A 26474-nucleotide genomic window follows, 5' to 3' on the forward strand; every position below is an offset into this window, starting at 1 on the left:
GTAAACCCTTTAGAAATTACATTAATGATAGCACAGAGCCTGCTTGAGATTCTCCCTTGAGATTCTCCTCTCTTTGTGCCTCCCCTGTTCACTCTCTCCCAAAATAAATAAATAGTAAAAGTCTTTTGGAAACTTCTGCATCCTCTTTGTTGGGATATGTTTATATTTCTCCACAGTATTGAAGGGTAACTTTTTCTAAGCATGAAGAAAGGGCTGACTTTTTCTCTTGGCATTAAACCATTCTGTGTAACATCATCTGTGTATATGGCTGCTGAGAGGTCTTCTGTCAGTCTGCCTTTTTTCAGGAGGGGAGTTTTCTTCTTTGCCTGCTTTTAAGAGCTTGTCTTTCTCTTTTTTTTTCCCCTTCCCCTCCCCCATGGGTTTCTGTTAAGTTTCTCAGGATCTGCATAAGAGTGAAAACATAGGGTATCTGTCTTTCTTTGTATGGCTTATTTCACTTAGCATCACACTCTCCAATTTGACAATAAATTTCATATATTAAAAAAAAAAAAGAGCCCGTCTTTCTCATTACTTGACATTTTAGTGCATTGTGATTAGGTGTGGCGTTCTTTGTGTGTATTTATCTTTATCTATGTATGTTGTGCTTCTATTTGTGGATTTATATCTTCTATTCTAGAAAATTCGCAGCCATTTTCTTGTCACATATTTTCTGTTCTCCATTATCCTATTCTCTTTTTCTGGGACTCTATTTAGAGACAGGTCAAACCTCATTCTGTATCTTCCACATGTCATAACTGCCTTCCTATTTTTCATCTCTTTGTCTCTGTACTCCATCCTAGGTATTTCTTCAGTTTTGCCTTCCCATTCATGGATTCTTTCTTCACCTGTGTCTAATCTGCTAGTTTATTCTATGAGTTTTCTGTTTCAAGAGTTATATTTTTAATTTCTTAAAGTTCTGTTTGGTCCATTTATACATCTGCTTGGTAATTTTGGTAGTTCCTTATTGCTTGTCCATGTTTAAGTCCCCATCTTTTAGTTCTTCAAACGATTTATGAATAGTTGTTATTCTGTATCTGATACCAGATACATAATAAAACCTTCATTTTGGCTGCTTCATCCATGCTTTGTTGTCTGCTTGGGTTTTTAATGGTCCATGATTGGGGGTTCGTGTGTTTGATCTTAATCCGTGGGAATCCTGGACCTAAACAGAGAATGCTTTCCTTCAGAGAAGATACAGATTCTTGGCTTGAGGGAGAAATCTCAGTTTGGATCCTGTACTCTGCGGCTTATTCCTAGAAACACTGCTTCCATTGACATCTGCCTCCAGGGTGGCTCAGCCTTCTTATTTGCTCCTTGCTCAAAACTGTAGTTTTGGCTCTTCTGGGGATGAATGGTGAGAAGAGGGGATAGAGCAGGGATTTCCCTTACCTTCTGCAAGCCCAGTGGACTGACAGGTATGTTAACAAGGACTTAGTTGTTTTGTAAGAGGGCCCTTGGAAGTCCTCCATATCCCCTGAAAGTGTCAGTTGCTTTAGGACGGCCAAATCATTGTCATTTACTTGGTTTTAATTTGTTACTGTTAAAAATAATGTTGACATTCTTGCTTCTGACAATCTGTGAGACAGATTATTGGGAGTAAAACTGCTAGACTGATTTTTGATAGATCCTGTCAATATTGTCTTGCCAAAAAGATTTTGCCAGTTTATGTTCTTCCCTGCAACAATCGAGGGCCTTTTTCCTCCATGCCCCCCCCCCCCCAACACTATATGTTACCAGTATTGAGAATTTTATTTTTAAAGTTTATTTATTTTGAGAGAGAGAGAGCAAATGACTGAGCACAAGTGGGGGAGGGGCAGAGAGAAAGGGAAAGAGAGAGAGAGAGAGAGAGAGAGGGAGAATGAGAATGAGAATCTGAAGCAGGCTCTGGACTGTCAGCACAGAGCCCAATGCAGGGCTCAAACTCCATGAACTGTGAGATTGTGACCTGAGCCAAAATCAAGAGTCAGATGCTTAACTGACTGAGCCACCCAGGCACCCCTAGAATTTTATTTTTTAATTTTATAAGATTTTATTCTCAACCATTTGTATTGTGAAATATAGCACACACAGAAAAGTACAGAGAAAAAACATAGAGTCTAATGGTTTATCACAAAGCAAACTCGTGGGATTGCTAGTTAGGTCTGGATGTCGAACACTGGCAACCAAGCAGAATCCCTGTTGGTGTCCTGTCAGTCATTCCTCTTTCTCTTCTCCTCAGAATTAACTATTATATTGACTGATACCCCTCTAGTTTAGTTTGTTTCACTTTTGAATTTTATATATGGAGTCCCATCTTTTTTGAAAAACCTTTATGCCATTTATAAGATTCACTCATGTTATTGCATGCATTTCCATAACTGAATTGCTTTATAGCAGTGCACGGAATAGGTGCACCAGTGTATCTGGTCTGTTGATGGACATTTGGCTCGTTCTCTGTTTTTGGCTATTGCGAATAAAGCCACTGTAAACGTCCTCATTCAGATCCCTCAGGGTACATGTCACACATTTCCTTGGATATATTCCCAGGAGTGGAATTTCTGGGCCAGAGAGATGAGCATATCAGCTGGAGGGGATTGTGCAAAACAGGTGGTTCATTTACAGTCTCTACAACTGGCCAGAGTAGTTCCCGTCGCACCTTACCCTCTCTACCACTTGGCTGTGTGTCTTTCTAACACTAGCCATTCTGGTGACTGTAGTGGTGGCTTGTGGTAATGAGATTAGGCACTTTGTAATATGTTTATTGGCCATCTGTGGGGTTTTCTTTTTGTGAAGCCTCTTGCCCAGTTTTTGTAACATTGTCCGTCTTTTTCTTACTGACTTGAGGAGTTCTTTGTGTATTATGGATAGAAGCCCTTGTGAGATAGATGTGCTACTGATACCTTCTTTCATTCCATATCTTGCTACTTTACTCCCTTAATGGAGGACTTTTAAGAAAAGAAGTTCATAATTTTTTTTTAAATTTTTTTTTCAACGTTTTTAATTTATTTTTGGGACAGAGAGAGACAGAGCATGAATGGGGGAGGGGCAGAGAGAGAGGGAGACACAGAATCGGAAGCAGGCTCCAGGCTCTGAGCCATCAGCCCAGAGCCCGACGCGGGGCTCAAACTCACGGACCGTGAGATCGTGACCTGGCTGAAGTCGGACGCTTAACCGACTGCGCCACCCAGGCGCCCCAAGAAGTTCATAATTTTAAGGTAGTTTAATTTTTGTCTTTTTCCTTTTTAAGAAGTTTTTATCTTTCCTCTACTTTAGGGCCCTACCGGTATTTTAAAAACTGTATTGTTTTGCCTATCACATTTGGTGGGTATGGCATGAGGTACGATTTGATTTTATTTTCACATGGAAGGGTCCCAGAACCACAGGGATTATCCTGATCACTAGAGAGTCAGAACAAGCCCTCAAGAATGTCTTTTCCTTCAATAAATGCCTGGCTCTTCTCGACCTCTGCTTGTGTACATGAATCTTAGAATCCACTCATTCAGTTCTACAAGGAAAAGCAACAACAAAAATGTTGGGATTTTGATTGGTTTGGCATTAAAATGTTAATTGACATCTATATAAAACAGTCTTCCAACATGGGCATGTTCTGTTTTTTTTAGGTGTTACTTAAAATCGAATAAAAATATTTTAGGATTTTTTCTTTAGAGAGGTCTTATATTTTATTAGATTTATTCCCAGATATTTGATGGTTTTATTATTTATTTATTAAAAAATTTTTAAATGTTTGTTTATTGTTGAGAGAAACAGAGCATGAGTGGAGGAGGGGCAGAGAGTGAGGGAGTCACAGAGTCTGAAGCAGGCTCCAGGCTCCGAGCTGTCAACAGAGCCTGACGTGGGGCTCAAAACCACAGACTGCGAGATCATGACCTGAGCCAAAGTCGGACGGATGCCCAACCGACTGAGCCACCCAGGTGCCTCAATTCCCAGTTATTTGATGGTTTTAGATATAAATGGTATCTTATAAGATATTTCATTTTGTTTATTGTGGATAGATAGGGATGCAGTTGGTTTTTGTATTTGACCTCTCATCTGTCAACCTTGCTAAAGTCACTGATTCTGTTTATTTACAGCTTTTGGGTTTTCGTTTATTATGTAATCATATTGTCTATGAATTTGATTTTTTTTGCTTCCCAATCCTTATACCTTTTACTTATTTCGTTTTGCTTAATTGAATATAGTTAATTTGTGACCGTGGGAATTCTAGTCTAAAGAGAAACCATTTTACCACTAAGTAAGTTGTTGGTTGTAGGTTGTTGGGAGGCTTTGTTTTATTTATTTTTTAAATAAAATAACTTAGCAAATTAAGGAAGTTCCATTTTATTCCTAATTTGTTTTTATTATCAGGAGGGGCACCTGGGTGTCTCAGTCAGTTAAGTGTCTGACTTCAATTCAGGTCATGATCTCACGGTTGGTGGCTTCAAGCCCTGCAATGGGCTCTGTGCTGTCCGCACAGAGCCTGCTTTGGATTCTGTCTCTTTCCCTCTCTACCTCTCTACCACTCAGGCTCTTTCACTCTCTCTCAAAAATAATAAGCATTAAAAAAAAAAGTTTTTAATCAGGAGTGGATGTTGACTTTATCATTGTTTTTTCTGTTTCTATTGAGATGATCATAGGACTTTTCTATTGTCTGTTAATGTGGTTAACTGTATAATTTATGGTGATTTATTATTTTTATATGATATTTGGTTTGCCAGTATTTTATTTAGGGTTTTTTAGTGAATTTTGCAATGTCTTTGTTAAGCCTTGGTATCAAGGGTATGCCTGCTTCAAAAAACATTTGAAGACTGGTTCTCTGGAAGAGGTGAACTAAGACTTGCATTATTTTTTCCTTAAATATTTTGTAGAACCACAGATGAAACCATCTGGGCCCACAATTACCTGCAGACAAACTTTAAATTATGATCTTGATTTCATATTCTTGTTTGGTCAGGTTTGGTAACTTGTATTTTTCTAGAAATTTGTTTCATCTAAAATTTTCAAATTTTGGGGCACCTGAGTGGCTCAGTCGCTTAAGCATCTGACTCTTGGTTTTGGCTCAGGTCATGATCTGACGGTTTGTGAGTTTGGGCCCTGCCTGCATCCAGCTTCACGTTGACAGTATAGAGTCTGCTTGGGATTCTCTCTCTCCCTCTCTCTGTCCCTCCTGTGCTTGTGTGCACATACACTCTCTCTCTCAAAATAAAGAAGCTTTTTAAAAAAAATTTTTAAATTTCAGGTTTTTAAAATAATATTCTTTTATCTTTTAAAGAATGATCTTTTATTCCTGATGTGTGGTGTCTGTTTTCTATCTCAGTCCATCCCATGAAGAGTGTCATTTTTGTTTTATACAAATTAACTTATCTGTTAGTGTCCTGTATGATTGTTTCTTATTTCAATAATTTCTGCTTTAACTTCCTTTCTTCTTTCTTTGGATAATTTGTTCTTTTTATAACTTTTGATATGAATGCTTACCTAATTAAGGTTTAGATTTTTTTTCTAAAATATGTATTCAACACTGTATATTTTCTTGTAAACATGGCTTTAGCTACATTCCGCAAGCTCTATTTTCAATACCATTCAACTAAAATATATGCTTATTACTATCAAGATTTCTCCTTTCACCCATGGAAGTATTTAGAAGGGAATTAATTACCAAACACACAGATTCTCATTATCTTTTTTCTATTGATTACTAGCAACATTGCATTATGGTCAGAGAACATAGTCTATATGGTCCTTTGAAACTTGTTGAGATTGGCTTTCGATCCTTTTCAGTGTATTGTGATTTGCTTTATAGATCAATTTATTTGAAAAATGGTTCTGTGCATATGTGAAAAAAGTGTCTTTTCAAATTGCCGGGTTCAGTGTTTTATATCTTCCTATTAGGTCAGATTTATTGCGTCATTCAGATCTTTCATAACCTTACTTTACTATCTGCTTCCATAAGAAGGATGTTTTGAAATTTTACATAATGACTATGGATTTTTCTGTTATTTATGTCTTTGTATTTAATGTATGGTCTGGTTTTTTGTCCTTACGTTTGGTGGACTTACACTTGGATTTAAAACTGTTAATTTTTACCACCCGTCTTAGGTTTCTTTTTCTTTCCTCTCTTACAATCTTTTGGGTTATATTTTTTTTTGTCATTCCATTTCCTCACTCTGTTAACAGTTACAGAGTCTTTTGCTTTTGTCTTGTGGCTATCTTAACCTTTGCAGCAAGCAACTGACTTAGGAAAGACTAGCGTCTAGTGCCTTCAACTCTCTTTCTGGACAGCACAAAGTTCTTAGAGTACATTTTCCTCTCTTCCTGACTTACATCTTACTGCTATGTATTCTGCTGTTTTAAACTCCAGGAGACATTATTACCGTTTTATACAGTCGGCGTCCTTTTACCCACAGGTGTCTCTCTTATTCTCCATTCTGCCCTGCATCCCAGAGCTTGTGTTGGGGGTGATTTTGTTGTTGTCTGAAGAACGCCATGTAACGTTTCCTTTACATTGGTCTGCTGGTGATTCGTTCTTAGTGTTTGGTGATGTATCTGATTTTGTTCTTTTGGGAGTCATTCTTGAGTCTGTGGCTTGATGTCTTTCCCCAGTTTTGGAAAATATTTGGCCTCAATGTCTACAAATTTGATTTGTACCCATTTCTTTGTTATTTTCCAGTTCTACTTTTTCATGCTTCATTCTGGATATTTTGTGGGACATCTTCTAGTTTAGCAAGTCTCTTGAGTTTTTTTTTTTTTTTTTTTCAACGTTTTTATTTATTTTTGGGATAGAGAGAGACAGAGCATGAACGGGGGAGGGGAAGAGAGAGAGGGAGACACAGAATGGGAGACAGGCTCCAGGCTCTGAGCCATCAGCCCAGAGCCTGACGCGGGGCTCGAACTCACGGACCGTGAGATCGTGACCTGGCTGAAGTCGGACGCTTAACCGACTGCGCCACCCAGGCGCCCCTTGAGTTTTTTCTCATCTGTTAAAATTATCTCTTGAACTTTTAATATTGATTTTTGTATTTTTTCAGTTCTAGAATTTACATATGGCTTACTTTTGTAGTCTCCAGCTCTCAAATTCTTGATTTTGTCTTTTATTTTTTGAGCAGAGTAGCATGTCTATCTGATTCCTGCAGTAGCCGGGAGTCCGTGTGCATCTCTGCTGGCCTGGGGTTTTTTGCAGGTTTTCACTCACGTTATCGTGAGTTGTGCCTAGATATTTTAACTTGTGTGTCGGTAACTGTATTTGACAATCATTTAGAAATAATGCAAGGCCTAAGATGGTGTTTTCTTCCAGGAAGGATCTTGGGTTTGCTTCTGCTGGGAGCCAGGGAAGCCCTAGCAAGTTGGGGTCGCCTGGCCCTAGTTTTGGTGACAGAGGTCTTTGAAGCAGGGCTGCAGGTCCCGGAGGGCTGCCAACCCGTGGCTTCCTTGGCCTGAAGGTGTGGCATTGGGTGCTAACAGAAGACGGGGTTTGTCATGGTCCCTGTCCTCAGAGCCCTGTGGGTTGATGAAAGTACCTCTTGGCCGACCCTCCGGAATTGTCAACCCTGTGTCAGGGCGAAAAGGACCCAGCTGTCTACCTTGTGCTGGTGCAGCTACTCTCCCTGATTCCGTTTACGCTGCCTTTCAGCAGATGCTTTCAGTGTTTTTTCCAGCTTCCTCTGGCTGACCTCAGTGGTCGGGCTGGCCCTGTGTTCCACAGTCTGGCGTTGTTCGAAGTGAGAGTCTGGCCCTTCCATTTTGTGTCTGATTATATGTGTTTTGTGCATCTGATGTATAAAGAACGTTTACTATAATTTGCATTTCCTTGATTAGTAGTGAGGTTGGGCATCTTTTCATGTATTTATTGACTATTTTCTTTCTTTTCTCTGTTTATTGGATCCACATCTTTGGGAAGTTTCCTTTTCTGTATGAATCTAGCATTTTGTACTTTGGTGTTGATCATCTGTGACCATGGCTGGTCTCTTTCACACTGGTGTTAGGACGGTGTCCTATGGACACCTTTCATCTTTGGGTATTCAAATCTACCAATCTTTTGTGGCTTGTCTTATGATGAGGACACAGATGTTTTATACATTTTAAAAAATGTTTATCCCTTTAATTCTTTTGGATTGAATCTTTTGTGTATTTTGTGAGACGCCTGATTTCTTAGCCAAATGAGCTGAGTGTAGAAGAGGTTTTGCAAGCCCAGAAGGAGCTGCCAGCAGGCCTGAGGTGCGCCGCTCGGTAGCGCACAGGGAAGGTGGGAACCCGATGTTTTCCAGGGCGGTCCTCCTAGTGTGGGATGCAGAGGGAAGGGCTACAGGGGAGGCGAGCCTGTCCTCTGTCAGCGCGTGATGTTGAGGCCTGTGACAACCTGGAAGGACCACTTCCTTTTTTGTAACTAGTTTACTTTTGTAAAAGTGAGAGAAATTCACAGGGTAACATGAAACTTCAAAGAAAGTGGGAAAACGCCCAGAGTCTACATGGGCCCAGTTCAGAGCCTCCCGGTGTGTCTGACATGCACTCGGGCTGACACAGGGGCTCACGCGTCAGGTCCCGCACGGCACGCCGTGTGGAGCTGGCAGGTCCGGTGGACGAGATTGCGGGCTGCTGGGGGCACGTGTTCAAGCCTGATGTTTAGAGCCACGATGCCATCGTGGGGGAGTTTCCTCGTCCGCAGGCTGGGACAGTGGCATGCCTGCTGTGGGTCACTCGCAGCCCAGCAGCCCTCCATCCCCAGCGTCATCCGCGGGGGACGTCTCCTCAGCGTCATCAGTGTGGTCCACGCTTGTGTTTCCGTGGCGGGTCCACGTGCCACCTGCAGAGCGGTGCCGGCGGGCAGGGCTGGCTGAGGATCCTCCCGGGCCTGGAGCTCACCTCTCCGTCCCCACAGGTGCAGCAGTACCGGGTGGCCATGACCGCAAAGGACTGCTCCGTCATGATCGCGCTGTCCCCCTGTCTGCAGGATGCCAGGTGAGCCGCCTGCTGCGCGTCCTGTGTGCGCGGGGTCCTGGCAGGGCCACGTTGGCTGACACACTCCTGTCCCCTAGTTGACACCTTAGTGACTCACCACGGCTTGCTGGCTCCTGCCTGTGCTCTAAGAGCTTGGGGCACAGCTGGGAAGACACTTAGAAAAGCTTAAAAAGACGGTCTTGTTAAAGATTATCATGAGTTCCTAAAGATACACTCCAAGGATTTAGAAGCAGCTTGGACCATGGTACACATTCCTTTCTCTCAAAGCCCCAGGTGCCCACTGAGGTCCCCCTAGGTCTCGTTCCTCGCCCTGACCAGCTCTTGATGTGCTGGCCTTCACGGCCCTTCCCGAGCCTATAAGAACAGCGTGTCCCTGGACATTACTGTCCAGCACCCTCCCTTGCCTTTTTTTTTTTTTTTCTTTTGAATTCAGGATGAACCTGATAATCTTCTCTTGCTAATTAGATGGCATCTTCAGCATTGATCCTCCGATGCCAAACCCCACGTGGACACGGCGTTTGTGGAATGGCCCCACGTCCTTCTGACATGTGTTCTTGGGTCAAGATGACCTTATCGTTGGCCGCCAGCCACTCATTTTTCTGGCGCTGTTGAACTAAACATTCCCAGGGCTGCTGCTCCCTGGCAGGCACAGAACTGATAGGAAACACCGAGGGATGTCTGTAAGGCATAACTGAAAAACAACAAGGCTGTTCTGTTTAGTCGAGCACCCCTGTGACCCCTGGAGGAACTGCAGTGCCCATTCACTGGATGGAGCTGGTGGTGGTAGAGGACAGAACCATGTGGATGTCACCCACTGCCCTTCCTGACCGTGCAGGAGTGTGCAGGGTGGGCTGGCTGGCCTGGGCCCTGGCGCACTTCACCAGCTGCCTGATGGACACAGATGGGGCACGGTGCACGTCCCGGGAGCCCTGTGGCACAGCACAGAAGCATTTCGGCTTTGGGGCTGTGCCCGGTGCTCCTGGGAGTGTGCGGTGGGCACACAGACTTTGTGCAGGAGGTGCCTCTGGCTGTGAGCCCACCAGCCCGTGCACGGAGCGTTGCCCGTCTTCACGTGCATCACCTTGTCTGTCGGGTGCCGTGAGTGACCTGCTGGAGGCTGGAGACGCGCTGTCCCAGCCCTGCTGCCTAGAACTCAGGCCTCAGAAGCAAGACCTTGACTGCCCTTCGGGAGGGGGTCGCTGAGACCCCGGCAGCTGAGCCAGGGGGTCGATTTCCCTGGAAGAGTGTTTTGGTACAGGAGTTAAGTGGGAGTCTTGCCTTGATTAGTTTCATCCGATCGGGAGTGTGTCCATCGGTCTTCCCCTCTTGGGCAGGACCTTCTGAAATTTGTGTTATGTTTGGGATGATTTCAAATCTAGAAGAGTAGTTAAGTATCAGAGAAACTAGGACTCCTGAGTAGTTTTATGAGCTAAACTGAGCTCATAGAATACATTTATCCAGTCATTTGGAGGCAAGACAATACCAAGCACTCAGAGCTGAGTGGGATGGGCACACAGCAATCTTAGTACAAAGTTCAGAATTAGCCTCAAAGTTTTTTTTTTTTTAAAGTTTATTTTGAGACAAAGTGTGTGCGAGCAGGGCAGGGGCAGAGAGAGAGGGAGACAGAATCTGAAGCAGGGTCCACGCTGTTAGCGCAGAGCATGACATGGGGGCTCTAACCCATGAACCGCGAGTTCATGACCTGAGACGAATGAAGGGAAGTCTGCTGTCAGCGTCTTCTCTGTCTGGTGGAGGAAAGGTCAGGTCTCCTTTCTGCTTTCCTTCAGGTTGGGAACACGTGGCTCCTTGTTAACCTTCCCTTTCCAGCATTCGGCTCCACCACCAGGGTTTGGGAACACCCATCCGCGGGCATACACGGAGTGCGTGGGGACGCCCGGAGCTGGGTGCGCGCTGTGAACAGCGTGAGGATTTGGGGTTCGTGGGTCCTAAAGCTGCTCTTTCACTTCCAGCTCTGAGCAGAGGCCTGTCGTCACTTCATCGAGATCCAGGTTTGCCTTCTCTGTGTCTGTGCTGGACCTCGACCTCAAGCCCTATGAGAGCATTCCACACCAGTATAAACTGGATGGGAAGATCGTCAACTACTACTCAAAGACTGTACATGCCAAAGACGCGGCCGTGATGTCAGCCAGGTTCAAGGAAAGTGAGGACTGCACGTTAGTTCTGCACAAGGTCTAACCGCCTCCTGTGGTGTCCCTGAAACTTGAACACAGAATGTGAAGGTCAAATGGTAGAGCTACTTTTTGTTGTGTTGGGTGACTTTTGGCTGTGAATGTTTTCGCTTTTTAACCCCTGTTCAGGTGGGGACTGCGTCTGGGTGACCCGGAATGCACGATCACCACCAGGACGAGATGTGCTGGACGCGTGCCCCATTGCGTGCTGTGGCCCCACACCCGGGGTTCGCGTCTAACCTCTGGCATGAGAGCCTCAAGACCCGAGGTTTGGATCTCCTACCACCAGACTCTAACATAGAAAACTTGAATTGTCGCGTACGTCTTACAGTTTGGACTTGAAAGAAAACATGGATACTACTGGAACTTTCCCAGCTGAGTTACGTGGTCCCTTCTTCCGTGCGAGCCACCAGGTAGCACAGGCTTAGCGGGCTCCCTGCTACAGAGTGGGGGTGGCTGGCATGGATGTGGGTCCTGGGCTGTGTGGACTCGGGGTCTCTGTGGAGGGGCCGCACACACTGCTCTGCACAGGGTCAGCGGGGAGCGCAGGACTCAGGTCGGGGGGTGGATACCACTCAAACGAGCGCTGGCCATTTTTAGCTAAACGATCTGATCTTAACCGTAGGGGACACCAGGCGTTCCTTCCCGCGGGCAGGTGCTGCTGTGGTGCTGGGAGCAGAGCTGCTGCCCGGGGCGGGTGTCCAGGCGGCCGTGCGCCGCGCATGCTGGGTGTTCGGGGCCCTTGCTCCCGTGAGACGAGCCCCTCCCGGCTGGCACCAAGAGGTTCTCATCAGGGTCGCCCCCTGCAGGTGTGCCCGGCTGCTATGAAAACTGTCAGGAATCTTGGCTTCAGTTTTTTATTCTCTGGTAGGTTGTACAGATTATTTATATCACTGTTTTGAGGGACTAATGAAGGCTTATTGTAACATAAGATTATCATAGCGAAACCATGGGATTGTATGAAAATGCTACGTGGAAAATAAGAATATTTTGCTGATTGTAAACTTTCGTGGGGAATTTTGTGATAACTTGAGAATTACAGTTGTTTGAATCAAGCAAGCTCTTCTAGAATTTACTCAGCTTTGTCCTAACACTGACTTCCTCCACCCTCGGAGGTTGAAAAAGATACTCAAGGAACATGTGTCTCACTCTCGTGAGCATGTTGGGGGGCGAGGGTTGTGTGGAGGGAAGCATCCATGGTGGTGGTCTGGCCTGAGGTCTCATCACGGTGTGCAGAGGACCCTGGCTCTGCGAGGAGTGGGCCGGGCAGCCTCTGGGGCCAGTCCTGGCCAAGAGGGCCGGCATCTGCCAAGGGAAAGAGACGGATGAGGCCCTGCCAGGCATCATCCACCTCACCGTCCAGTGCGGCCCCTCCCCTGACTTGGCTTCAAGCAGGGTCTCCACCGATTGGAACATCGTCAACGGCCCCCGAGGCCAGTGCCGCCCTGAGGCGATGGGGGTGGGGGTGGGGGTCCTGTGTGGAGCCTCGTGTGAAAACACAGGATGAGATGAAAAGACGTTTTGGAGGCTGACCACTTTGTACGTGTGAGTGCTGCTCTCCAGGCGGGAAGGCGAGGAGGGCGGTGCGTCACCCTGGGTGTCAGGTGGGGCCCTCGGGAGGGCAGGGGTTGGGCTGACCTCCCGGACGCCTCCACCCTCAGCCTTGGTGGGAGCAGGACCAGATGCTCTCTGAATCCGAAGAGGGACACTCACTCCTGCACGGTCTCAAAGGTTAAGCTTATTTTTTCAAGTACACTGTATGTGCTGGATCTTGTATGCAAATAGCTGTGTTTATTTTTCCCCGTCCCGACAGCGTGTTTATGATGGGCGTAACTGCACAGACCATGTGTCCTAAAGGCGTGGCTTCTGTGTGGGAAACAGCAACTGTTTACGTTCAATAAAATCACACACCTGCGTGTTTGCCAGGAACTAGTGGTTTTCCCCCACGCAGAGCGACGTAATCAGGCTCTCTAGGGCGGCTTCAATGCCCAGCACGCCCAGCAGGGCCCGGAAGCCGAGGGGGGCAGTTTCCAGGACTCGGTTCTTGTCCAGCTCCAGGGCTGCGAAGAGAACAGGCTGGCTGAGCAGCTTCATCCAGACGCACCCGCCTTCCCGACCGGGGGCACCGAACGGGGCGATGATGGTCGCGACTGTGCACAAGGCACCGACCTGCGTGGCACAGGTGGGGACAGAACAGAGGGCCTTGGGGGAACAGTCCCCCCTCACGTGTGCTTTTCAAGTGATTACCGATGAAAACATTTTTTTAACTGATACAAAAAACTTTTGATTCTGGCCATGTAAAGCCAGAGGATGTAAGCAGGAGACTGTTGGGCACAGTAAGTCACCAGAACACCACACGGGCCCTACCTTGCTGTGGCACTTTGGTGAGAAGATCCAGCTTCGGCAAAACCTTCCCTTCTTCATCTATTTGTATCCTCCAAACGATTACGAGCTCAAACCTGAAAGAGGTTAAGATCTGTCGCCAAGCGGTTCCCGAAACCTGGTGGGAAGCGTGAACGGCACGCGGCGCCTGCCACCCTCCCCGAGGATGTGACCCCGGACACGTCTGCCCGCGGAGACGTGTCCGACGTGCTCAGCGAACAGGAACGCATACCCCAGACCCAGCAAGGTGCTGTTGTGCACGTGAGGGACCCACAGGCATCCCACAGGAACTAAAACCCACCTGTGCAGAACACAAACGGATAAAGTACTTTGAAACGTGTCAGCAGGGACGGAAAGCTGACTCTACCCTAAGACCCGGGCATTTCACTTCCAGGTACAGAAGCCTGTGTACTCGAGTGTCTGGGGACACGAAAGGAGCATCGGACATAGTAGAAAAGGACGGGTCACCCAGATGCGCACAACCCAAAGAAGGCAGAAAGACAGCGTTCACCTAATGGAGCAGAACCACCGAAAAGGAATGAACTGCCTGCAGCTACACGCATCACCAGAAGCCAATTTTGGAAAGGTCGAGGAGCCGCCAAGGCAAGTCTGAGAAACCTACGTAATTACATCATTTTAAGCTTGAAAACAAAACCCCTCGAGGCGCTCCTACACAGGCCGTGAAGGCACGTGGCGTGCAGGGGGCTTCCCGCATGCACACACAGGACCCAGAGGAGTCCTCCCTTCACCCAGCACCTGTGACCTCCCGGCCTCCCCTCCTGGTCCCCTACCCCTGGCTGCACACCCAACATGACCCCACAGACATAGTGAGAGGTCTGTTATGCAGTTCACACTTGTTTCCTCTTATTTGTAATCCTCGCGTTTAACAGGAAGCAAGTGGCTGGGTACTGGGGAGGCTGGGCCTGGAGGGCGTCTGCACTTACCCGGGCTGGCGGGGGCTCTGGACCACCATGCAGCTGGAGGCGGCCCCCTCCGGGAGGCGCACAGCTTCTGAGTACTTCTCCTGCAGGACAGCAAGTGGTTAGGGAAGTCAGGTGACTGAACAGGAGCGAGGAGCCCGCGTAAAAGTCTTTAAAGTTGCAGGTGCACCATGACTAATCCAGCACGTGGCCTCACGATGCTATGGCCGAGAGACCAGGGGGCCGAAGGAGTCCACAAAAACCTGCAGCCCTGCTTTACACATGCGTCAGCGTGCAGATGGTTATGTCCTCCTCGTGCGGAACAGGAGCCCGTGACTGCTCTGGAACAGAGCACATGTGAGGAAGGACCAGGTGAGAGTGACCAGACGGAGCCATCACGTGCATGACCTGCCAAGCTGGACACCTTAATGCCAAGGACCCTGGGTTCCTCATCGTTGTTCTAACCGGTTCCTGGCTGCCTGAGGGGACACGTGCACCAGACCCTGAACCAAGATGAGACGAGACTCCCTCCTTTCCTTTTTGTGTCTCCCACATGCTCTGACTGTATGTATCTGCTCTGCTCTCGTCTCCTGCTGGCTGAAGTTTGAGTTCTGTCCATGTGCAGTCGGGAACCCTCTTGGCTGGTCCTCCGAGACCCCCTCTGGGTACTCAGACCTGGCCTGTGGCATCATGGCCACCGTACTCCTGCCTTCTCTGCTCACTGGCGCCTATTCTAGATCTTTCCATTGCCACAAGGCCCCCATGTGCCTACACCATCAACCCCTCAGTGTTAGGATGGTGAACAGCTTCATCCCAGTTTCACGAGTTTGCCTGCTCTGGCTATGCTGCCTCCCTAGGCCCTCTGCTCAGGGGTGGCCCCTCCAGCTGTCCTGTTCTCTCGAACAGGGTAGCTTGAAAAGGCCAGCCAGCCATGCTCTGGGATGTCCCTCACAACTCAGCAAGGTGATGCCTGCCCTGACAATCCGTGTTGTGCCCTACAGCTTTAGTGTCTGGCCCTAAAAGCCCATCACATGGAGGCCCCTGCCATGGTGGATGCTCCTACTCCGTCCATCGTCAAGCTCACTGTTCAGTGCTCTTGCACATCCGTGTGCCCGGAGTCACGGGCAGACGGCTCCTGCATAGCATGGAGCCCTGGGCTTTCCCAGCGAGTTCGGTGTCGGTCTCCCCCAGGACCTGTGTCTGGCCGCTCTGGGTTCCGAGCTCTGAGAGGGCAGAAGGGAGCCCTGCCATGTCCCACACCAAGCCACCATGGCTAGCCCTGAGCCTCATGGGACACTTGGGGGCAGGGCTGGTGGTGTGGGTGGCAGAACCCGGGATTTCCGACGACAGGACTGTGCCAAGTCGGCTCCACAGAAGGAGGTCTTGTAGGGACAAAGACGTGGTACAGCTTCTCAAGGACCAGCCCCAATACCAGCGAGCCTGTTGCCAGTGAGTGAGGCCACTGCTCCCAGACCCGTGTGGGAAAGATGCCGACAGAGCAAGAACACGTCCAAACACCAAGCTGTTCTGACCAAATGCTGGGCTGGGCCTGGTTTAAGCTTACAGATAGTTTCTAATTTCAGTGAAACTGTGTTTCTGAGAAAGTGTATACCAAAGTGTTTTAAATGGAAAGTGCTGGTTGCTTTTTAAACCTCAAGCTCTTCTGAATTAATAACAGCTGTGGGAGGGGTGCTGAGGGGCACGTGAGCACGAGGCCGGGCCTGCTCCAGCGTGGGGCCCCCGGGGTGGCTGACCTCCCAACCTGGCCAGGCCTTCTCAAAAGCAAAAAGTTGACATGCTGACATTAGGAAGAGGCCAGGCGTTCAGATTTCTGGAGAGCTTCTGCTGGTTTTGAGGGGAGTTTCCTTGTACAAGAGGGAATAACGTGGCCCGTTTATCAGCTTCTTGCACTTGCCTGGTGACCTGAGGACACTCTGGGCACGAGCACATGCAGGAGAGGAGACAGGGCGGGCGGCCCGGAGCGCAGAGCCTGCATGCATCCGCTGGTGCCCAGAGACCCGGGGGGCGGGCGGTGTCGCCGACAGGGGTGAAGACAGACAAGTCATGAAATGTGCCGAGCTCTAGATGTGAGTCGGCATATTTCAACAGTGTCTGGTGTCTGACTCGAGGTTTGTGCTTTCACGGTGTCTGGGAAGGCCGGGAACAGCTCTGCACATGTGGGGCCTGTCGGCCTTCACAAGCTCGTCCCAGGAGGGGGTTCAAAATGGTGTTTATTCAGCTGCTTGCCACATGCCTGGGGTTTGTGGTACAGAAACAGTGGCCAGGGGCGTGCTGGCAATTTGGTTCAGACCCTGTCACACCTGAGACTCGCTTTGCTGTTGAAAAGGCTGCTGGTCCAAAGGGAACAGAATTTTTAACAGAGCTTCAGGGAAAACCAGCCTCTCATTACATGTCTGTGATGCCAGCCCAGCACGGAAGGGGAATGACCAAGGCGCCCCTGCCTGCCTCCCAGTTACACGAATGGAAAACCTTGAGTTCTGAGTTTAAGTATACCTGAGGGTCCACGAATATGTTAGTTCTTCTTGACTTTAATATTTTCCCAAAGATCGTCTAGCTGATTCAGTTTTTTTTTAATTGATAACAAATTCACATAACATTTACTCCTTTAAAGTGTATATAATTCAGGGGCTTTTAGCATTTTAACAAGGTTTTACAACATCACTGCTAACTTCAGAACGTCTTCATTACCCCATAAAGACACTCTGTACCGTTAGCTACCACCCCTGCATCCCCTCAGTAGTCCCTGTGCAGCGGTAAGCCAACACTGTCTCCAGATACCTCGTACAAATGGGATCACTCAAGATGTGGTCTTTTGTCACTGGCGTCTTTCAGGGAGGATGTTTCCAAGGCCCGCCCACGTGGCACTCATCACTCCTTTACACTGCAGAATAGCCCCCGCCGTACGGACGGACCGATTGTAGTCATCCATTCATCTGCCAACGAGCACTTGGGTGTTTACTTTTTGGTTACTGGAAATAATGCTGCTGTGAACGCTGGTGTGTGGTTTTTGTGGCACGTGTTTTTGTTTCTCTTGGCTAGGTATCTAGGAGTGGAGCTGCCCAACTGTTCTCCACAGGGGCTGCACCGTTTTTAGGGTCCTACCTGTGGTGTCTGAGGGTCCCGATTTCTCCATCTCCTTGCTGACAACACTTGTTACCACCAGCCCTCCCTTTAGAAATCATTCTCACCCTCCTGGTGGGTGTAAGGTGGTAGGTCACTGGTTTTGATTTGCGTTTCCTCATGGCCAAGGACAGTGATCATTGATCCTCGATCATTTGTATACCTTCTTTGGAGAAATGTCTGTTCAGATCCTTTGCCCATTTTTTAAACTGGGGTGTTTTTCTTATTATTGAGTTATAATAGCTCTTTATGTAGTCTAGGTACAAATCACTTATCAGATACGTGGATTTTTTTCCCATTCTGTGGATTGTCTTTTTACTTCCTTAATGGTGTCAACCTGCATGAAGTTTTTAATTCTGATAAAGTCCAATTTATTTATTTTTGTTCTTTTTTGGCTTGTACTCTGGTGTTATAGCTAAGAAATCATTGTTTAGCCCAAGGTTACAGAGATTTACACCTACGTTTATTTCTAAGAGTTTTAGATTTTTAGTTTTTAAAATTAGGCCTTTGATCCATTTGAGTTAATGTTTGTATGTGGTGTGAGGCAGGGGTCCAACTTCACTGTTTTGCCTGTGAATATCCCGCATCATTGTTGAAAAGACTGTTCCTTCTCCATTTAACTGTCTTGGATCTAGTCACATTTTAATAACATCTTGTATTTTGAAGACAGCCTGGACCAGTGAGGTTTCACTGAGGGACAAAACGCATCCCAGAGTTTTTAAGAGATGGTGCCAGGACAACTGAACGTACACAAGTAAAAAATGAGCCCCCATGCTTATGTCTTACACAAAAGTAGACCAGAGAGCTAAATGCAATAGCTAAAACTATAAAACTTATGAAAAACAGCAAATCTTTTTTTGTTGTTGTTTGAGAGAGAGTACGCAAACATAAGGGAGGAGCAGAGAGAAGGGGAGACAGAGGATCAGAAGCAGGCTCTGCACTGACGGCACAGAGCCTGAGATCACGACCTGAGCCGAAGTTGGACACTTAACCAGACTGAGCCACCCAGGCGCCCCAAATAGAAGGTATCTGTAGTCCTTGGCTAGCCAAAGATTTCTCAGATACAAAAGAAAAAGGATCTGTAAAAGAAGAATGAATAAGCTGGGTAAATGATAAGTTGGCTTTGTCAGAATTAGAAATCATCGCTCTTAAAAAGGCCAGCCTCAGACTATATGCAAAGAACACCTACAACTCATTAATGAGAAGGCAACCTAATTTATAGAACGGTGAAAGGATTTACAGATACTTAACCAAAAAAGAGATGTGGAAGGCGAAAGGTACGGTCACTAGTCATTAGGGAAATGCAAATTAAAGCCACAGTGAGCCACTGCCTCGCACCCGCCAGAACAGTTAATTTAACCAAGACTAACCACAAGTTTTGGGGGAGATGTGCAGCAAGTAGAACATCACCCACTGCTGGTGGGGAGCGAAGTCTGGAGACGTCCTGAGGAGTTAGACGCACAGGTGCCATGTGATCCAGCAATCCCACTCCTCTAAGTATTTACCCACGAGAAACGAAAACACGTCCAGAGAATCAGAGCCCCAGACTGGAAACAGCGAGTGATCCTTTCACCGCATAAATGAGGCCTGTTTCCCCCGTAGCGGAGGCCGAAACCACCCGCGCAGTCCGTACAACGGAACAACGCTCAGCAGCAGTGCTATCCACACACGAGCACGGACAAACCTCAGAAGCAATATGCTGAGTTACAGAAGGCAGACACAGAAGGCCACATTTATGAGTCTAGGGAAGGAGAGAACAGAGCAGGAGTCACGGGGTGGGGCTGGGGAGGGGGGACGGTCTGCAGAGGCACCCATCAGAACTCAGCCAAGTCTACGGCTAGAACGGTGCCAGCTTCTTTCTGCAAGGGTCATTCCTCTACTCTCGGGACCTGGCAGCTTCGCCCCCTCAGGTGAAGGGTATTCTCTGTAAAGGCCTACTTGGTGCCACACAGTGTTCCAGAAGTGGGGGTCCAGGGGTGAGCCCCATGGAGAGATGCGTGTGGTCGCGGGGGACTGGCAGGTGGTCAGGGGGCCTCCTAAAGCCGGTGACACTTGGGTTCACACCTGAATGATGGGAAGATGGGGGGTAGCACAGGGCCCGCCCACACAGGATCGAGCTGGCTTGTCCAGGCCCCAAAAAGCAGCAGCGGTAACGTGGAGAAGGGTGCAGGTGTAGCTGGGAGGTGGGCAGGGCCAGGAGACAGAGTCGGGGTGGCTGGGGCAGTGGGCCCTGTACCAGATTCTGGTGGGTGAAGAAGAGTCCAAGGTGGGGGGAAGTGAGACCAAGGCACAGGCAGGCCCTTCCAGAGGCCTCGGTGCCAGGAGAAGCAGGGTATGGGCAGGAGAGGGCAGTGAGGGGGTGTGTGGACTTAGAACCTGGAGGTTGGCCCTCGGCACAGATCCACGCCTTCCTCAGGTCACACGCTTGGCAACATCCCTCCCCAGCCCCGATCCTCCAGCTCCAATCCCGTCAGGAGCTCATCCTGTCCTGGAGAACAGCCCCCCACCTGGTCTCTGTGTGGCCTCTTGCATTCTGCCAAAGTCTCCTTCAGGGCGAGAGCTCCCCCCTGCGTGTGAGGCCCCGGACTCCCCCAGTCCACGGACTGTTTCCCTTCCGTGGGGAAGCATTTTTGTCCTCTGACACAGCACGCAAACTCAAGGAGCTGGGAGGAGAGCCCACCCACTGCCGCTCTAGGTGGGGGCGTGGGTGGGGGCTCTGTGACAGCTGATCTCCTGGGTCCTGGGAGGGACTTGTGCGGCTCAGAGGGCCACTGGCAGGAACCACACCGGGTATCTGTGGCACAGCTCGCACGCACACGTTCGGAGGCAAGTGTCCCAATTGTTCTGAACGTCAGAAGGCTCAGAAACGCCTACGACATCTGCACGTGGAACAGTCGGCTCTCATGTGAAAGGGACCCTGATGGATACCAGGTCCTCCGGGCCTGACGTGGGTGCAGGTGCCGTACACGTTTTGTCTGTGATCACAGATGTCACACGGGCTTGGTTCTGGGGGCTCCGGGACCCTCTGTCACCCCCGCAAGCTCAGCCACAACCATGACACCTGCTGTCCCTCGTGTTTCTACAGTGACACTTGGCATTTCTCCACGTGGGGCCACTCTCCCACGTTACCGACTAGCAGATGCGTGTCAGGTGTCCTGGCTCCCACTGCGTGCGGGCAGTTTGTAGAGCGTGGGCCTCTTGGGCTGTGGACCGGCCCCGGGCAGGGCTGGTGCCTCCTCATGATGCCACGTTGGGAGCAGGGTGGACACTCTTGTCTTCCCAGGAGACACCAGGCCCCTGTCCAGCTCCCTGTGGGACGTCTGCTCACCAGCCTGGGCCCCGAGGCTGCCGAGGGGCTGAGTCAGCCACATGAGGACTGCCAACGACCATCTCCATATCCTTCCACGTTCATTAGTGGCTTTCCACCAGAGGAACAAGTTCTCCCTCCTCCCTTATTCGTTCTGTTTCCGCAGGAAGTCTCAATGGGAACGAGCATTTCCCTACGCTTTGGAGCCTCCAGTGTGAAGACCTCAGGATGGCAGGCTGCAGTGGTGTGCACAGACATGGCCCCTTGAAGCCTCCTGCACAAACACACCAGAAACAAACTAGCGAGGGATCTCCTCGATGCTCCCCCAGGGTCCTGCCTTTCCCCTCCACGCGGTGATCACACTGGCCTCTTCACGACCTCAGTGCCTTTCCCGCATCAGCACATCTCACAGCAGTGCCTGCTGCCCCTACTCTGAGGGCACAAGGCGCCTCGCTGGAGAGGGAAGGCACGGGCAGGAATCGCATTATTTTTCAGTAATCTAACAGTGCATCATTCATTCACTTGCTGAGGGTTTTCCGGGCCACGTGCTGGCCAGGGGCTCTGTCCTCTGGGTCGGACGGTGATCTTGGAGGAGAGAGGGCTGCTCTAGGACAGCTGTGGAGGAGAGATCCGTCCCCGTCTGGAGTAACAGGACCCACTGTGGACTGGAGGTGCCATTAGGAGACTTTCTGCTCAGCTCAGCCACCAGAAGAGACGGCAGACTCTCCCTGCAAGCGCTCATGACACCATCGGCTGACCCCTGATGAAGCCCCCAGGCTACAAGGCTGGATAAAAAGGAGCCCCACTTTACTGTCCTGATTGCAGAGGGGAAGGAAAGACTACTTCCAAGTCTGACGACACCGACTTTACTCCAAGCAGGTTTTCTAGACTGTTGTTTATGTTGCTGGAGTGAAAACCATGAGGGGAGATGAACTGTTTGCTGGATCCTCTCTTGTAAACAGCACTGCCCAGCTCTCCTGGGTGTGGCTCTGGACACGAGACAAAACGGCCACCCAGCTCCATGCATGTCCACACCCAGGATGTGGGGGGGTGAAATTCAGGGAGCGCAGCAGATCGCTGGGGTGGGGAGCAGAGACCAGACCCATGGGTGGGTTAACGCAGGCTCCTGGGGCCCCACACCAAAAACCACCCAAGAAAATAACTGGGAAATGCTGAGTGTATCACTGTCTGGAGCTGGAGGGCAGAAAAAATGTGTCCTAAATGCTGCTTTAGTCAAAAACCCAGAAACCCTGTATTCCCAGCCTGCAGAGGCTCCCAAACCTGAGAAAGCCAGACCATCATGGCAGCACTGACTGCGGACGCACAGTTAAGTGGCAGGGCCTAGGTGTGCCTGCGGGTGTTTTCTGGCCCCAAGTCCCCACTGCCCCTGCCTGCTCCCCAGCCCTTGTCTTGATATGTGAGCCCCGGGAAGCACCAGGGATCTCAGGGACCCACCATGTTGGAAACACATCCCGAAAGATTTTAAAGATGGAAGTCTCGAGGTGCACGTGGAGGGTCCTGAGCTGCCCGGGAGCGGGAGCAGCGGGCCCGGTGGCGCAGACTGCAGCTGCTGCAGATTCCACAGCCTGAGTCTGCACAGCGGTCGAAATGGTTTTCACATTTGGAAATGGTCAGAAAAATATCAAAAGCTTGTGCCATGTGAAAACTATATGAAATTGAAACCTCAGTGCATACAACGTCTGGCCGGAATGCAGTCGCCCTGACCCGGGGCCCCCAGAGAAGCAAAAACCAGAAGGACGGAACCACACACGTTTTCAATGGTGGTTTTTTTGGGAAGCGAACCTGGGAGACCAGTAGAACAGACAATATAAAAAGCACCCAAGTCCTACCTGGATGGCCCGTACTGTTTCTGAGGGGCCCTTGGGGGCCTTTTCCACCCCACAGGACACACCCCCACCTGCCTTCCATCTCACCTGGGGCATGTCCTCCTGAGCCCCAAGCCCGAATGTGCTTTGTTCTCTTCCTTTTGACTCTGTTCTCCCCAAACATGTCCTTGTCCCAAGGCCTCCCTCACAACTCGTGAATGTCATTTCTGTGCTGCTGTGTAAGTTACTGAATGGGTCTCAGACCCTGAAGGAAGAAATTTCCAACTGAGAAATTTCCAATTCCCATAACCATGTTTCTTTCTACTTTCTCATAGTTTTTGCAACATTTTTTCATATTTCATTTTAATTGTATTAAGCTAAAAAACTCTTCAAGAAACTCCTCAGTTACCTACTTTATAATTACACATTTAAATTTTACTTCACGCTTGTATAATCTTAGGTCCTGGGCAGTGGCTTCTGTCCTGGGAGACACCAAGTTCTGAGTCGGCCTGTGACACAGGGGCCCCGTCCTGACTTCATCCCAACAGAACCTGTTCACTCGCTCATGGGTGAGACCAACAATGTGGCTCCCCCGTGACACATCATGTCCCCTCCACACAACCACTCCCCTCTCCACTGCCCACGAGCGCTTCTCCCCAGATGGTTCCACCCCTGCTGCAGGGATTCCAAGATCAGCTTCGAGGGGCTGAGGACAGACCATCCACCTTCACCCCTGCTCCACAGCAAGCAGCACTTTCAGGAACAAGCAGAGGCTGGAGGCGAGGTGACAGCATGAAATGTGGCCGCAAACACCTTGTCTAAAAAACGGAATTGAAGGGAGGAGTAGAGGGATGTGGGAGACCCAATTCTCCTGTGCCCCCCCCCCCCCCGCCCCAGGTGAGGACAGAAGGTCGTCGTAAACACAGCCAACAAACACGCACCCATCGTCTGCCTGCAGGAAGCGTGACCCAGTTATGAGACAGCGTCCGTGCGGCGGGAGTGGGGCTGCATCTTGAGCTCAAACCATATGCTCTGAGATGCATTTCTGTTCCCTCCTCAGCTAATAATTACAGAGGTGAGTCAAAACTGTCTTCTTATAAGATTGTCAGAAATGGTCATTAAGAAGCTGAATACATGACACAAAAACAGACACTCAAATCAATGGAACAGAATAGAGAACCCAGAAATGGACCCACAAACGTATGGCCAACTAATCTTTGACAAAGCAGGAAAGAGTATCCAATGGAATAAAGACAGTCTCTTCAGCAAGTGGTGCTGGGAAAACTGGACAGCGACATGCAGAAGAATGGACCACTTTCTTAGACCATACACAAAAATAAACTCAAAATTGATAAAAGACCTTAGTGTAAGACAGGAAGCCATCAAAATCCTCGAACCTCTTTGATCTTGGCTGCAGCAACTTCTTACTCAACACATGTCCAGAGGCAAGGGAAACAAAAGCAAAATGAACTATTGGGACCTCATCAAAATAAAAAGCTTCTGCACAGCGAAGGAAGCAATCAGCAAAACTAAAAGGCAACCAACAGAATGGGAGAAGATATTTGCAAACGACATATCAGATAAAGGGTTAGTATCCAAAATCTATAAAGAACTTATCAAACTCAACACTCAAAAAACAATACTCCAGTGAAACAATAATCCAGTGAAGAAATGGCAAAAGACATGAATAAACACTTCTCCAAGGAACATACAGATGGCCAACCAACACATGAAAAAATGCTCAACATCACTCATCATCAGGGAAATACAAATCAAGACCACAATGAGATACCACCTCATACCTGTCAGAATGGCTAACATTAACAACTCAGGCAATAACAGATGCTGGCGAGGATGCAGAAAAAGAGGATCTCTTTTGCATTGTTGGTGGGAATGCAAACTGGTGCAGCCACTCTGGAAAACAGTATGGAGGTTCCTCAAAAAACTAAAAAATAGAACTACCCTACGACCCAGCAATTGCACTACTGGGCATTTATCCACGGGATACAGGTGTGCTGTCTCGAAGGGACACATGCACCCCCATGTTTATAGCAGCACTATCGACAATAGCCAAAGTATGGCAAGAGTCCAAATGTCCATCGAGGGATGAATGGATAAAGAAAATGTGGTATATATATACATACAATGCAGTATTACTTGGCAATCAAAAAGAATGAAATCTTGCCATTTGCAACTATGTGGATGGAACTGGAGGGTATTATGCTAAGTGAAATTAGCCAGAGAAAGACAAATAACATATGACTTCACTCATATGAGGACCATAAGACATAGAACAGATGAACATAAGGGAAGGGAAGCAAAAATAATATAAAAACAGGGAGGGAGACAAAAAATGAGACTCTTAAATATGGAGAAGAAACAGAGGGTTACTGGAGGGGTTAAGGGAGGGGGGGTGGGCTAAATGCGTAAGGGGCATTAAGGAATCTACTCCTGAAATGATTGTTGCACTATATGCTAATTTGGATATAAATTAAAAAAATTAAAATAAACATTTACAAATTTAAAAAAAGAAGCTGAATACACACCTATAAATAGAATAATGCTAGAAATTCTTCAGAGGTAATTTTGCAACTTCCTCTTCATGTATGTATTAATATGTAATTATGTGAGCAAAATCAGGAAATACAAACAGATAATGAGGTGATCTTCCAGTCACCGACAATTTTATCATTACTAAGGTTTAAACTCAATGTTTCATAAATGTCCAAGTAATACTGTCCAAAACACTGAAACTGTTTTTAAAGTTATTATGGTCTCATTTAAACTATCACAGACTTCGAGTGTTTAAGGTCTTAAGTTTATCTTAAGATAAACACCTCGCATGGGGCGCCTGGGTGGCTCAGTCGGTTAAGCATCCGACTTCGGCTCAGGTCATGATCTCCTGGTCCGTGAGTTCGAGCCCCGCGTCAGGCTCTGTGCTGACCATTCAGAGCCTGGAGCCTGTTTCGGATTCTGTGTCTCCCTCTCTCTCTGACCCTCCCCCATTCATGCTCTGTCTCTCTCTGTCTCAAAAATTAATAAACGTTAAAAATAAAATTAAAAAAAAAAAGATAAACACCTCGCAGACCCTCCCCTCTGCAGGCCCCACCCCCTCCCTCTACATGTGTGAGCTCACGCCTCCCTCACGCCGGCGATCCGCCATCACGGTAGAACACACACGGAAAGGAAAAGGAAATGGGCAGTGGTCTAAAGATCACACTCGCTCAAACCAACAAACTATATAATGGAGTCAAACTGTGGTAGGGTCCCTTCCCCAAGGAAAGAAAAAAAAACCCTCAAGGCAACCTGACTACATGCGTAGGTGACAACAACCCTCACGACCTTGTAATGTGAGACCACTTAATCAGAATGCATGTTTGCGTGTTACCATATATGGGAGACAAAGAAGTAAAAAATATATAAAAAACTATGCCACATGGCGTTCGGGGCTCAGTTCTTTGGGTTCGAACCCAACTGAGCGTGGCCAGCACGAGTGAAGTTGCTTCCTGGGAAGAAAAGCCACGGTGTCACGACTCTGTGTGAGAAACCTGCTACAAAACCTCATGGGCTCAGATTCCAGGACCTGAGCTTGTGAACTTTGTATCCTACAATACTTCTAAGTTCAAATACGGCTGCCATACACAGGAAAGCGTTATTTTTTTTTTTTCAAAGTTTATTTATTTTTGGGACAGAGAGAGGCAGAGCATGAACGGGGGAGGGGCAGAGAGACACAGAATCGGAAACAGAATCGGAAACAGGCTCCAGGCTCCGAGCCATCAGC

The 26474-nt window shown here is 48.3% G+C and overlaps 2 protein-coding genes across 11 annotated transcripts in view; one reads left to right on the plus strand and one right to left on the minus strand.

Moving 5' to 3' along the window:
- The window catches only part of IPPK (inositol-pentakisphosphate 2-kinase), a 48536-nt gene extending 36364 nt beyond the window's left edge, over nt 1-12172 (plus strand). For 3 of the 4 annotated variants that reach the window (XM_047830868.1, XM_047830869.1, XM_047830870.1), the window contains 2 exons: nt 8849-8928; nt 10899-12172. In XM_047830868.1, the coding sequence (XP_047686824.1) occupies nt 8849-8928; nt 10899-11124 (306 nt within the window). In that variant the 3' untranslated portion in view covers nt 11125-12172. The remainder of the gene's footprint in view (nt 1-8848; nt 8929-10898) is intronic. The other variant, XR_007146437.1, reaches the window with a different exon arrangement.
- An 865-nt stretch (nt 12173-13037) lies between these two features.
- The window catches only part of CENPP (centromere protein P), a 228406-nt gene continuing 214969 nt past the window's right edge, over nt 13038-26474 (minus strand). For all 7 annotated transcript variants that reach the window (XM_047830883.1, XM_047830876.1, XM_047830885.1 and 4 more), the window contains 3 exons: nt 14444-14523; nt 13485-13576; nt 13038-13177 (listed from right to left, as the gene is read on the minus strand). In XM_047830883.1, the coding sequence (XP_047686839.1) occupies nt 13047-13177; nt 13485-13576; nt 14444-14523 (303 nt within the window). In that variant the 3' untranslated portion in view covers nt 13038-13046. The remainder of the gene's footprint in view (nt 13178-13484; nt 13577-14443; nt 14524-26474) is intronic.

Source organism: Prionailurus viverrinus, chromosome D4, assembly GCF_022837055.1.
Source record: "Prionailurus viverrinus isolate Anna chromosome D4, UM_Priviv_1.0, whole genome shotgun sequence".
Lineage (NCBI taxonomy): Eukaryota > Metazoa > Chordata > Mammalia > Carnivora > Felidae > Prionailurus > Prionailurus viverrinus.